General features: G+C 37.6%; 1 protein-coding gene across 3 annotated transcripts in view; it reads left to right on the top strand.

Annotated features, from left to right (window-relative positions):
- Positions 1-13,345, top strand: part of ATAD2B (ATPase family AAA domain containing 2B) — a 75,965-nt gene that overhangs the window by 6,127 nt on the left and 56,493 nt on the right. For all 3 annotated transcript variants that reach the window (XM_053939326.1, XM_053939327.1, XM_053939325.1), the window contains exons 2-4: positions 9,354-9,508; positions 10,989-11,035; positions 12,051-12,204. In XM_053939326.1, coding sequence (XP_053795301.1) covers positions 9,354-9,508; positions 10,989-11,035; positions 12,051-12,204 — 356 coding nt within the window. The remainder of the gene's footprint in view (positions 1-9,353; positions 9,509-10,988; positions 11,036-12,050; positions 12,205-13,345) is intronic.

Here is a 13,345-nt window from a genome sequence, read left to right as displayed (position 1 = left end):
CATTAATTCTGGTTTAAATTGCTCAAGTGTTGGTTTGCATTTATACATGCTTGGATTCTTGTTCTGAATAAATTTAATTTCTTTTTACTTGGTAGTTACTAAAACAGTTGTAAGACCAGTTGTAATCTTCTGTAAGCCTTTTCATTTTGCACTGAGTATGTGTATGCGGTAATAGCTTCAGCTCCAACTGAACTAGTTGTGAAGGAGGCAGCTTTAGTTCTCCTATTAGAAATACAGAACTCAGAAGTGTCTCCAAGTTCCACAGTTCTTGTAGCCTGTACTGAATTTACTGGTTTTACCTTTATGCTTTTAGTAGAGTCTGTTGATGGCCTAACTAATGTAAAGCTTTGATAGAAAGTTTGTGTCCAGTTGCACTTGGAGCAGATGCTTTGGTTTGGTTGTTTTCATAATGTAGGAAGGGGGCGTTTTGCTTTTCTCCAGCCTCCAGTCAGTTCCTTCATTTTAAATGGATAAATAGTTGAGCCAAGCTATTTAAATAACCTGAAATGAAGAAGCTGTTCATTTTCTACATGTGGAAGAGATTACTTGCAGTGAAATTTGTTGCTGTGCTTCAGCAATCCCTCATTTCAAATACTTAATAACTATCCTCTATTATTTCTCTGATTTATCTTTCAGGCTTAGAATTTTGTTTTAATTATGATTTAAATTTCAGTACATTAATCTTAAGGTTTCTATCACAATTGTACACAATTTTAATTTCTTTTTTCTCTTTTGAAAATACTGTCTTCAAGTGCATTGTAGCTAGGGGTGCAGAAGTGTTTTTTAATCCTATTTTTTATCAACACAGAAGGCCACTTTCCTAGTTTCCCTTGCTACAGGCACCTCCTTGCTTAGTTTACCAAGTCTGTTTCCTGGTCATGTCCAAACCTTGGGGAGCAGTTTGGTTCAGGGCTTCTCACTCTGTTCTCCTCTTGCTATCCTCATTTAGATAATTCTGTGTCTTTATTTAGGTTTATAGTAGTATTGAAGGAGGCCATGTCCTATAAGCTTTGTTTAGAATGTGACTGTTACACAGAAACAAGATAGATTTTCAAGGACTGAGGGTAGGAAAAACATTTGAATGTCTTCATTTTTCCACATCAGAATTGTAATAATTCTTGATTCATTACATAAATATAATTTTCTGCTTTAAAAGTTTTTATTAACAAGAGTCTAGAAACTCACAGAAATAGTTAATGTAGTTCTTACTAAAAATGTGTTGTTTTTAGTATTCCTTCAGTGTTGAATAAGGAGGATCAGTGGCTTTAAAAATTTCCTTTAGGTGGATCAACTAGAAATACTTCAAAGTGAGGTGTGGACCCCATACAGCAAGTAGTGAACTCTTCTCAGTGGACTTGCTCTTCTGCAGGTGTGTGATTTCACATGTGCTGCGAGCTGTGAACTCTGCAGTTGTGAAAACAACAGACTCGCCAATATTAATGCTTGCCAGGCCATTTGATCAGCGGGATCAGGATCACTTTACTGGTCCAGCTGAAACTAATCCTCTTCTCCACATCTCCTGGCTTCCCCTTCCCTTGCCTCCCCTCCATCCTTCTGATTTGATTATCAGCTGAAATTTCACAGTATCATCCTAATTTTGGTGAAGGCACAGAGAAGAGAGGAGCGCTTGTGGAGGAGTGGGCTGCTGATGATGGGAGGATAAACCTCAGCTCACTAGTTATGGCCTCTGTCACAGTTTGGCAGAGGCTGCTCTGTAGGTCACTCTCCTTTCATTCATGAACCAAGTAACCTGTAGATTGCAAGAGTTTTTTGTGTGTCACACTGAAGCTGTTGACAGGCACTCACTCGGTGTGGATATAAACAGGTGTCTTTTTCTATAACAGACAGTGGGAATGGTTGCAGGTGTGAAAATCCCCAATTAACAGCACTTATATTTTTAACTTGTAAACTTTTAGCTTTTCTTAAAAGCTTTCACATTTATTAAATAACCTGAATTCTAGGGTTGAAGAGTTTCAGGAAATAAAATGGAAATCTGTTGAAATAATAAAGCAGATCTTCCAGTGCAAGAAGTATGCTTGTTTTTTTTTTTTTTTTTTTTTATCTGACCAAATGGTGAATTTATTCTTCTGAAAATTCCAGATGATGGTATTCTTTGTGATCTTAGTGGCTGTTATTGATGTGAACATTGTTCACTGAAAAAAAAATTACAGAAGCTGAATGTTAAAAGGATTCAGATCATCCTGCAGTTGAGGCATTCTTTACTATCATTACCACTAATGAAATACATCGTTAATAGTTGTTTATTCCAAGATCATCAAGCACTTAAGCATGAACATTATTTTTCCTTAACACCTGTGGAGAGCCAATGTCTGATAAATGACTGTGTGCAAACAAGTGGAAATTAGAGAACTGCAACCAGGAGATGCGTTCTTTTAAGCTGATGTTGTTTTTTTTTTCAAGCTGTCAGCAAGGTTAACACATCAGGGCCTTCATGAAACTTGGAGTTCTCACTAAGGTAGTTAATGTACTCTAACCCCAATACATTTATTTCTCAGCTTCTTGTCATTTGGAGGCTGAGGCAGAATGGATTGTTTGGAAGGGATGTTGAAGATCATCTCTTCCCAACCCCCTGCCATGGGCGGGACACCTTCTACTAGACAAGGTTGCTGAGAGCCCCTTCCAATGTAGTCTTGAAGTCAAAGTGCTTTTACACTGGATTTTTAGGACACAAAGGTAGATGTTCAGCCTGCAGCAGTATGTTGTGTACCATCACAGCGTGCTGTATTATGCTCGACCTCAAGTTCAGTCGTGTTACCTTCTTTCCCCAGACAAGTGTGTCAGGTCTTACCTCCTCCCACTAAGCAGTCAGCCAGTTCTCCCCTACATGAGGGGCTGAAGGCATTTGCCAGGAAAATGTGCATTGGGGTGGGGGAGAGAGGAACTTGTTGAGGATATGTTGGTGCTGGAGAGAGTGGGTAGTGTGGTGTGTCATCCTGAAATTAGGGCATATTGTGGATGTGTAAGACAAGGTGTGGTACCTGGTTTGAGCATGATCATGAGAGAGTTTCAGCTACTTGGAACGTTTGTACCAAGCTTAAGGAGAGTTTTACTCCCCCCCCCCAACCTTTTCTGGGGGGGCGTGAAGCTATAAAGCAAAGTGGTGAACTTAAAAAGGAAATAAGATTTGAAAGGATTTATTAAATTCTGGTCAGATGACATGATCACATCATAAGAAAGTTTGTTGATTAAGTAGAATTTGGAACCAAACAAAACTTAAAATATCTCAAAGAGATTGTGAAGCCTTCTGATTTTTTAAAACTGCTTAGTATGCGTAGCCTAAAAATGCATTAGCTTAATGCTAGCAAAACCTAGCTCTTACCTAACTCTCATCAATAGATTTTAATGCAGATCTTTAATGCAATTAAATTTTTAGGAGTTAATATTTTAATCCATATTTTTTACCTTTGCAGAGACTGATACACAAAGGAACAAGTGGCTTTTCCAGAATCACTGGACAGACAGCTAGACAGTGTTTTTGGTGTATTTTACTGGTGTTTGAAATGCATTATAGTTTCAGTGAAAACAAGTTATTTGTTAACTGAATAGTTATATGAGGACAAGGATGAGACATGAGTTTAACTGTCAAGGGACACAGTCACTTTTTTTTTCATGAATAACAGTTTCAGTTTGGAAAGACAATTTTATCTTTTTATACTGTAGGATATAAAAGTTTATTAAATGCACTAAAGAGCCCTGAGTATTTCAGATCTTTTAATTGACAGCCCATTTCAAGAACTTTGCATGAACTTGTAGGAGAAAAGGCACACCAGTTTTTTTCACATGTATTTTTAAAATAAGATTCCAGATTAATAACCTGGAACATCCAAGAAGGTGTGTTGTTAATCAAAATATGTATTTTAAATTAGAAAATAGAAAGTTAGAAATAAAAGGGGGACCTGGATTTGGTTTCTCCAATGTCAGTAAAAATGAGATTGAGAAACGTCTGAAATTTTTGTCTTTTCAGAGAGTCAAATGAAGAGGAAAAAGTTACATTTCAATATCAGAAGCTAGGATTTAACTAAAGTTAGAAGCAGAGGTTTTTGAAAACCTCTGAAACAGATTTTTTGAAAATGTTTATTTCAATATTATTAAGAGAAAGTAACTTTCTGGGTCTTTTGTGCTTGTTTAGTGGTTTAAAAAGAAAAGCTATTTGCGCATTTAACAAAACGCAGAGAAACAGGATTGGTCAGCTGAATATTGAATGTCAGTGCATTAATGTTGTGTCTTAGACATGGGAAGAGGCTGTAGAAAAAACATCTGCAGCGTATAAGAGAGTGGGTTGAAAAGTTACCTGAGTGAGGAGCTGTGTGAGCAGTGGTGTGAGTGAGTGTTCAGGGCGTGGCAGACACTCAGCAGGGTGTGCCCCACAAACTGTACAGCCAGGACAGCAAGTTTGACCATGGTGGATAACTCAGATATTCATGTCTGCATGCCTGTGTCTGAGTACAGACGAACCTGTGGCAAACCAGACAGTCTTTTTCAGAAATTGCAAGGTGTGGTTGTGGTTTGAATGTTGTATCATCTCTTACTTGAGAACTTGGTGAACTTGTGTTCACATGCTTGGAGATGCCAGTGGTAGAGATGGTTTGTACTCATTCTCTGTGTCTACTGGATTAGGATTATTTTGGGTGTTCAGACCAGCAGTTTAAGAAGAGTTCTTTGGTTATTCTGTTGGCCAGGAGATGCAACTTAAAAAACAGAAGAAACAAAACCCTCCTACCCTTTCCCCTTCAAAGATGCTATAAGTAATCTTTGTATTTTAACTTGGGAATTAATCAAATGTCATGCTTTAGTCAACTGGTTCCTGTGATACACCTGAAGGCACTGTCAGTGAGTACTCCCCTCCTATGTGTGTTCTTTGGTCTTGTTGAAAGACTGTACTGGTGTAGTCACTGTTCTAAGAGGATAAATTGAGGAGGAAAAGGTCAGTTTTATTAATTGATTTCTAGTTTCTGTTTTCCAAAACTTAAGGACTCTACATGTTGTAAATAAAGCTCTGAAATTTAGGAATGATAGAGAAGAGACTACAGGTAATAATGTATACCAGTGTATTTGTAGCTTGCTCATAGATGGGTATTAAACAGTGTTTCTGTCTTTCTCCTTTTCATACAAAGGAGAGAAAGCATAGAGATAATATGCAGCTATATATGTTTTCTTGCTTTATTATTAATTTTAGCATTTGTTTCTAGATATATCAGTACCATCGTTCAAGTGCCTTCAATGAAGGTGTGTTACCAGTTTACCCCCCACTGCCTCTGCCTAAATTGAATCGTAGCTCAGCAGCAGATTTGTAGTACTCATTCAGCTGTCACATTCCATTTTACTTTTGAATCCAGAGATAATGAAGACTGTGTTCTGCCAGTCTAGATCATGGATGGTATCATGTTAATGCCAGTTATTTCCTTACTTATCTGTAGCAAGAGTGCTTTCCGTAAGAGGTGGTTCTGGTTGTTCTGGATCACAGCTGGAGTTCTCTGGGTCTCTCTTTTCTGTTGGGTCAATGCTATTGCACTAAATTTTGTTTCTCTCTTTGTATCTTCTGACACTATGTAAAGTAATTTTTTGATTCTTCTGTGCTTGCTTTTTCTTTGTTGCTTTGGTATGCTTGAAGGCAGTTTCTGACATGATTAAGATGTTATTAATTCATATTCTCTGCATTCTCTCAGCATGTGAGTGCATTTGCTTCAGTGCCAGTGTTTCATTAGGAGCTTTGAGTGCAGTGCATTGGTTCCTACTTCTGCAATTGCATTATTAATTTTTTAATTTTTAAGTTTGATGCTTGTATCATATCTTTCTAGTCCCAGAACATTTTCATGATACCTGCTCTGAAGTAATAAGTTTCTGGGTTGAAACTGAATTGCTATTTTTAATCATTAACGGTATAAATGGTTTGAGACCCAGTTCCTTGAGGGAGCAAGTTGAGTGCTGTGGAATCATTAGACCTGTTTTGCTATAAATGGGAGGAAGCAGTGGATAGACTGCTCCCTGTAAAGACTTCCGAAATGGAAATTAATTTTCTTTCTTGTTCTAGCATATCCCAGTTTGGATAATCTCTTGAGTATTATGAAAACTATATCTGTATTTTACTGTGGGTAGTGAAGGTTCTGGATAGTAGTCTCATTTAATTCCCTAGAGCTTGAATTTTTAAAATTGTCTGTTAACTGGAAAATGGAGCTTGGATTCTTGGTAATGTATTTAAGATTTCAGTGATTTCACCTTTGTAGTAGCTTTGTCACTACTTCATGGTAAAACATTTTCCGTGTTAGTGCATCTTACATAGCAGGTACTCTAATGTAGGTTAGTATTTGGACTTGAGTATCTTAAATTTGAACTTGGTTTGTACTTGCTGAGTTTGTGCATAGAGTTAATATGCAGACAAGTGAGGCTCAGCTGAAAATAATAGCCTAAACAAAGAATAACCTAATTAAATAAACCCCTTAATTGCTAGTCTGGTTCCGTAGGCAGCTGCAAGGAACTGATCGCTCATGTGATCCCACTGACAGCCTGCTATTCCAGTTTCTGAAGCGATTTGCCAGTATATGTTCATTTGACAGCATTAGAGATCTCAAAGATCCTCAACTTTTATGAATTTTGTGAATATTTGTAGCAGAGGGAGACCTGAAGTAGCAGGATTTGGCTCCATTGCCAGTATTTTGTTTTAACTGCCAGCTGACAGGACAAGATCCTAGCTGAACTTGAGACTTGGGACCAGAGGCAAGGCACTGGAGGAAATGCAGAAAAAGGTGATGATAGGGGACTCGGAAGAGTTTGGCTTTTTGCATGGAAAGGGGTGGAGATGGAATACAGGAACCTGTTCTTTGCTAATTTCACTGCTGGTAAATAGCTTTAATGTTACCCCTTGTAAAGCTTTGCTACATGCTGCTTCATCTTTCCTAGTTTCGTTTTCTCTGTCTTGCTTAGCCGGTTTTAAACTGGTTCTGTGGCTTACCTTGAAACTCTGCTTCTATCCTTCACGGGGAGCTTGTGTAGTTTTGGAAAGTAGTTACTAAAATTGACCTAAGCAGGGTTGTATTTCTCTAAGTCCACAAGTAAAGTGATAATAAAGCAGAAAGTATATGCACAAATACTTAGAGTGTTCAGAAGTGAATATGAAGGCTACTAAAATTTTGTAAAAAGTTGATATTTTGTAGTTTCAGAGTGTTATGGAAACCAGCCAGATGCTGCCCATGTATTTTAGGTATGCAGGATGCAGATGTTTTATATTTAGGAATGGTGGTAGTTACTATCTTTTGCACTTCTCTGATCCCTCAGTGAAATGATTAAGATCACTGGTAGGAAGTTCATCTAACAGAAGGAAAGTGGCCTTTTGAAGCTTTAGTGAGCTGGTCTGGTTTATGGATGGATCAGAGAAACAGCAGAAGAAGATTCAAGGCGGTTGGAGTGGTGCTGTGTAGTCAGGCGAGGGAGTGCATGGGCTCTCCTTGTGTCACAGTGATGCTGAGCTCTCTTGTCAAAACGCACCCAGACATTTGGATTTCACTTTCTAAATACTGTGCTGTGATATTCTGTCTTCCTCTCTTAAAACATAAGCCTTTTCTTTTTTTAAATTTTCTTGAGTACATGACATGTGATATTGAAATATCTGGAGTACAAATCAGATTGTTGTTGTTAATAAGCCTGATGAACAAATGGGGCTTCTGTGATCATCTCCTTATGTTTAAGTAAAATTATCTCTTTGTCATAGTTCAAGTTCTTACTGACAATTCTTGGACCTTAATATTTGAAAACTGGTTCTCTATTGTTGCAATAAAGGATATTTAGTTTTTAAATCATAGAATCATAGAATGATTTGGGTTGCAAGGAACCTTAAAAATCATCTAGTTCAAAATCCCTTGCTATAAGCAGGGATACCTTCCACTGTCCCAGGTTGCTCAAAACCCCATCCAGCCTGGCCTTGAACACTTCTGGGGATGGGGCTGCTACAGCTTCTCTGGGCAACCTGTGCCTCACTGCCTTCACAGGGAAGAATTACTTCCTAATATCTAACCTAAACTTGCCATCTGTCAGTTTAAAGCCATTTCCCCTTGTCCTGTCAATACACACCCTTGTTAAAAAGTCTCTTTCCAGCTCTCTTAGAATCCCTTTAGTTACTGGCAGGTTCTATAAGATCCCCTGGAGCCTTCTCCAAGGTGAACAACCCCAGTTCTCAGCCTGTCTCCGCAGCAGAGCTGCTCTAGTCCTTGGATTATCTTTGTGACTTTCTCTGGACTCACTCCAGCAGGCCCATGTCCTCCATATGTTGTGGCCCCAGGGCTGGACACAAGACTCCAGGTGGGGGCATAGGCAGGGAGAATCCCCTCCCTTGACCTGCTGCCCATTTTGGCACTTGACACTTCTGGCTTTCTGGGCTGCAGGAGCACAATGTGGGGATCTTCTTGTCAGGCAGCACCCCCAAGTCTTTCTTCCCTGGGCTGCTCTCTATCCATTTTCCACCCAGCCCGTACTTGTGCATGGGATTTCCTGGACCCAGGTGCAGGACCTCACACTTGGACTTGTTGAACTTCATGAGATTTGCCCAGGGTCACACTGAATGGCATCAAGACTATTTTGATGAGCTAAAACTTGTAGTTAATAGGATCCTGGTTTTATGTTTTGTTGTGGTAGTTCCCCTAAATAGAAGCAGATCCTCTGAAGTTTGCTGTCTGTCCATTTCTTGTGTACAACTTTGAAGTAATCCCTTGCTACTATCTTTGAGTTTCTGTCTCTGTTAGGTTTGATAAGTGCAAAGGAAAAAGGGCCCCTTTTGGTACTCTTTAGGTGTTTCTTTAAAGGTGTTAAGAGTAATGTGGCTAGTGCATATTGCTGTTAATGAACATGTTGGACATTTCCTGACTGTGTGCTGGACAGTTTGATGGGTAGAACAAGGTACTGGAAAACTCTTACAGGAAGGAAGAATGTTTGTTTAATAATTTTAAAGACAAAAGCAACATCGGTGGAATAAATAATTGCTGTGTTTTTAAGTATCATAATTTTACATAGTCATTTTCTCTCTTTATGGCATCACTAGCTCTTTTGCAAGTAAGGTGAGAATAGCAGTGTTGTGAATGATACATTAAAAATAAAGTGGTTTATACAAACAATACATGTTCAGAAATACAGAAAAACAATTATAGAAGTTTAATATTTGAAATTAATTATTTTCATAGCTTCTGGTAATGTTTTCAGAATAAACACTTCTAATATTTCACACAGATTGGTCACTAAGAGTTTGACAGAGACATTCCTCTTACTGAGCTGAAGTTTACCCTTTTTCTATAAGGATACTTGCAAATGAGCCAAGTAAGTATCATCTAATGCTTTTTTCTTTTCAGAAAGATGAAGGTAGTGATGCTAGTTTGAGTGATAGCCACATATCTCCTCCTGCCAAACGTACCTCAAAACATGCTGATCCTGTGGGCAAAGACAAATCAAAATCGCGCAGTACTGGGCAGCGAGAGGAATGGAGCATCTCAGCTGGACAATCCAGGTAATTGGTGCCAAGAGAAGAAGGAACTCAGACCAAATTTTTTCTGTGTTGTTATCCCGCATATGCTATTTCTGGAGTCAGCTGCAGCTCATGAGTGTACTTTTGAAGCATGTTATTTTCCCACGATTTTCTTCATTTTAAGACTCCAGGAATGTGATTGCATCAATCGTCTCATCTCTGTTTCCTTTCTATGAATATTTGTGCAAAAAATATAAAGTAATTTTATTTGATATGTAGTCTGAATTTTCAATTCTTGATGCATCCAAATTTAGTAAGGTAATTGGTATTTTTATGTACTCAAGCTGTAAGAAGACATGGTATTTTAATTAGGGAATCAGTGTTACCATCTTTAGGGAATGGATTTATTTCTATTTATTTCTAGGTCAAGTTTATTTCTATTGTTGTTCAGCCTAGTAAGTAAATTTTACTGAATATAGCCTCAGTCTTGCCACATTTTTAGAACTTGAAGCAGAAGTAATTAATTTTATTTTATAACTCTGATTTCATAGTATTTTACAAAGCATCCTTGTATTCATAAGGTTCCTCACATGGTTACAAGTGGCTGTGAGACAGTGCACACAGTATGTTCCTGATCCATGAACTTTCAGTTAATACTATTTATTTTGTAGATATGTATTTCATATTTATGTACATGTCAAAATCATTCTTGAAATGATTTGTATGTAAGAGTGACTGTAAGTCACTACTGGACTGTTGACTGCTAGGATGAAGTTTGCTTAAAAGCTTTGTAAATCTCAAAATAGACCTCTTATGTTTCTTATGTTTATTCTTCTCTTTTAAAACAGAATTAATTAAATTAGCCATGACCATTGGGAATGTATTGAAACTTGTGCACCTTCTGTTTCTTTTGTTTGTAAGAGTAGACTTGTACTGGAGCTCCTAGAAATGTCAATATACAAAAAGAAATATTTAATGCAGCTGGGAGAATTTAGATCAATGTGTCAAATGAAATTGGGCCAGGGTACTGAAAATCATATTGTTGCTCCTTTAGAACCCACTGCGACTTGTCTTTGCAATCGAAGTTTTATGTTGGTTCTGCCAAAATCCAAATAACTGTGCTTAACAGTGATCTTTAGTCACTAAGACTTTCCAAAAGTTCTGTTGCTTCTACTGGTTTATCCAAGGTGTTAGAAGGATGGTTGCCTTCGGAGAGTTATACTAAGGTTCTGTTCTGAAATTTAAGGAGAGAGTTAACAGGACAAGGTCATGAAGAAAGATTAGGGAGATTAATCAGAGAGATGCTTTGACAGTTGAGGGTGGGGGGGTTCATATAATTGATATTGAGCAGTTTTGTCCTTACTAAGGTGTTGAGCATGAAGCAGACTCTTCCAAGACTATCTCTTGGAAAGGTTTTGAAATCAGAGTATCACGGAGCATTTTACAAAGTTCTGTTTTCACTGTGTGCCTTCTGCTTGGCTGAGGAATGTTAATGTTATTTGTATGTCTAATTGTCTCATAGGTTAACTTCTCAGCCTGGTGCTACACTACCAAATGGACGTAGCTTATGTAAGTGAATTATAGTAAAAATTTTTATATCAGCTTTTGCATTAAGCAGTTTTACATCAATGATTTTCAGTGGCATATGTTTTTGATAACTTTACTGATTCCTTTGACGGTTTTGACAAGAAAAGTTGCTGCTCAGTTTTCTTCTGTTGCCATCTTGGATACTCTCTGTGGATATGGGGAACATTTTTAGATGAAAATCCATTTCTTTTCTCAATTCAGACTTCTTGGCCATGATCTCAATGTTTTCCTTAATTCCCAAATTACTGTTACAAGCTAATTTTGGCCTTCCTTTCTCAGCTGGTCTCTTTAATTTACTTAGTCTCTTTGCTCATCTGAAATTTGGCCTTTTGTGGTTTTTAACATTGCTTAACTCTATTGCTTTAGAGAGACCTGCCTTGTCTGCAGCTCCTGCTATCTTGAACAGTCTTCTCGAAAGCTTATACCTTACAGACTTGCCATTTCATTGCTTATCTCAGCTAAAACCACTTTGTCTTTTGTGTCCCTTTTTCATCAGTTCTGTCTTGTTTAATTTTGTGTTGACTCTATGTAAAGTGTTATTTCATTAGGCATATTTGGTATTTTATTATTTATTGTGGTGCCAAAGGCACAATTAGCAGTGGGATCTCTTTGTTTGGCACTGTACAGAGTAGATAGTATAGATTTGCTTGTGAAGTCAGTGTGCTCTATCTGGTCTTTTTATACTGTATTTGAAAGACTAAGAATTGAAACTGTGAGCCAAGTGTGAATTTTAGCATTGATGTTAACTTAAAAATATTGAATGCTTAATTGAATACAGATTTTTATCATAAAATAAAATTATCATCTAAGGAAACAAGCTTGAATATGCAGAAATAAATTTTAAAATAACTTTGATAGGAATTAAATACAGTTCTTTAGTTCATACTGTGCTTAATACCTTTTGGTTTATTGTCCTTGCTAACTATTCTCTTATTAATTCTTGTTTGTGAAAATGTTGTTTCCTGCATTTTGAAGTAGTAATACAAATTTCTCTTAGCTCTCAAAAGCCACCCCCTTCGAGGGGAAAAAAAGGGAGATGGGGACCATGCTTGCATAAACGGAGATATAGAAGTCAGAAAAAGTTGTCGGTCCAGGAAAAACAGATTTGAAACTTTGAATCAGAGTTTATTGTTTGATCAGCTAGTAAACAGGTATGTGGGGATACTACAGTTTTATTCACAAAGTGCCTTAATGATTTTTTAAAATTAGAAACCCCTGTGTTCCAGTGCCGTGTCTGTGTTTTACTGTGGGGATGCATTGAGACAAGCTAGACTCTGGTTTGAGTTACAGCTGGGTCTGTGCTGTGACTGCCATGGTGTCCACGCTCTAAATGCAGAGCAGTTTCCCAGGCTTTCATTGAGGAGTAAGTTACTCTGTCCTTACACCTGGATAAAGCTGTGTGTTGGCAGTTACTGCAGAGTGCCTGGTGTGCTGTAAATCCACACCCTAGTTTGTTTCTTGGTAACCTGTTTATGTAGTGATACCTTAAATGTCATGTAAATTGGTGATTAGCAGCAGTGCATGGGAGCATTCTAGATTTTGCTTGTATGATTTTGATCATAAAATATCAAAAGTTTGTAGCTTTCTTTTGTTTTTGTTTTTTACCATTTGTTAATAATTCACATAGGGTGGGTGTCACTTTTTGACATTTACTGTGCAGACAAAGTAGGTCAGGGAGGCACGGTCTGGTCTGAGCATAGGAATGGGAGCCAGAAATGATTTTTTAAAAATATTATTTCTCTGTAGCCCTGGGCAGGTCACTTAATATGTCCTGATCTTCCAACCTCTAAAACTGGTTTTAGCAGTCACATCTCTGGGAGACTGCTTTTTCCCGAGCTGGAAAATGATTTAATCATAAACATTTAATTGTCAAATATGATCTTTATTTTTAAATGTATTCTGTTGAATCTTTTATTCATTTAATTTACTTTTTTTGACTTACTCAGTAACTACTTGGTATCAGTGTGCAAACTTATATTGAGTTACATTTATTTTTCTAGTTGCAGTTGAATCTCCCTCTCCTCATCAACCGTAGGGAAAAGTCTACCATGAAGGTTGTAATTTACTAAGATCATGGTACTGAAGTCTGTATATGAGCTTATACTGATAACAGTGTGTCCCATAATCATTGGAGGTTTTTAAGAACAGGTTTGATAAAAATCTGTCAGGAATGATTTAGGCATTCTGTAGAGTGCTCTTGCCTGGCAGAGCATGTTGACTTTTCCAGGTCCCTTCCAGCCCTATTTTCTTTGGTAGCAAACTGCAGCATGATTTTACTTGAAATGGTTCTGT

Source organism: Vidua chalybeata, chromosome 3 (genome assembly GCF_026979565.1).
Source record: "Vidua chalybeata isolate OUT-0048 chromosome 3, bVidCha1 merged haplotype, whole genome shotgun sequence".
Lineage (NCBI taxonomy): Eukaryota > Metazoa > Chordata > Aves > Passeriformes > Viduidae > Vidua > Vidua chalybeata.
This window is presented reverse-complemented; position numbering and strand designations above follow the sequence as displayed.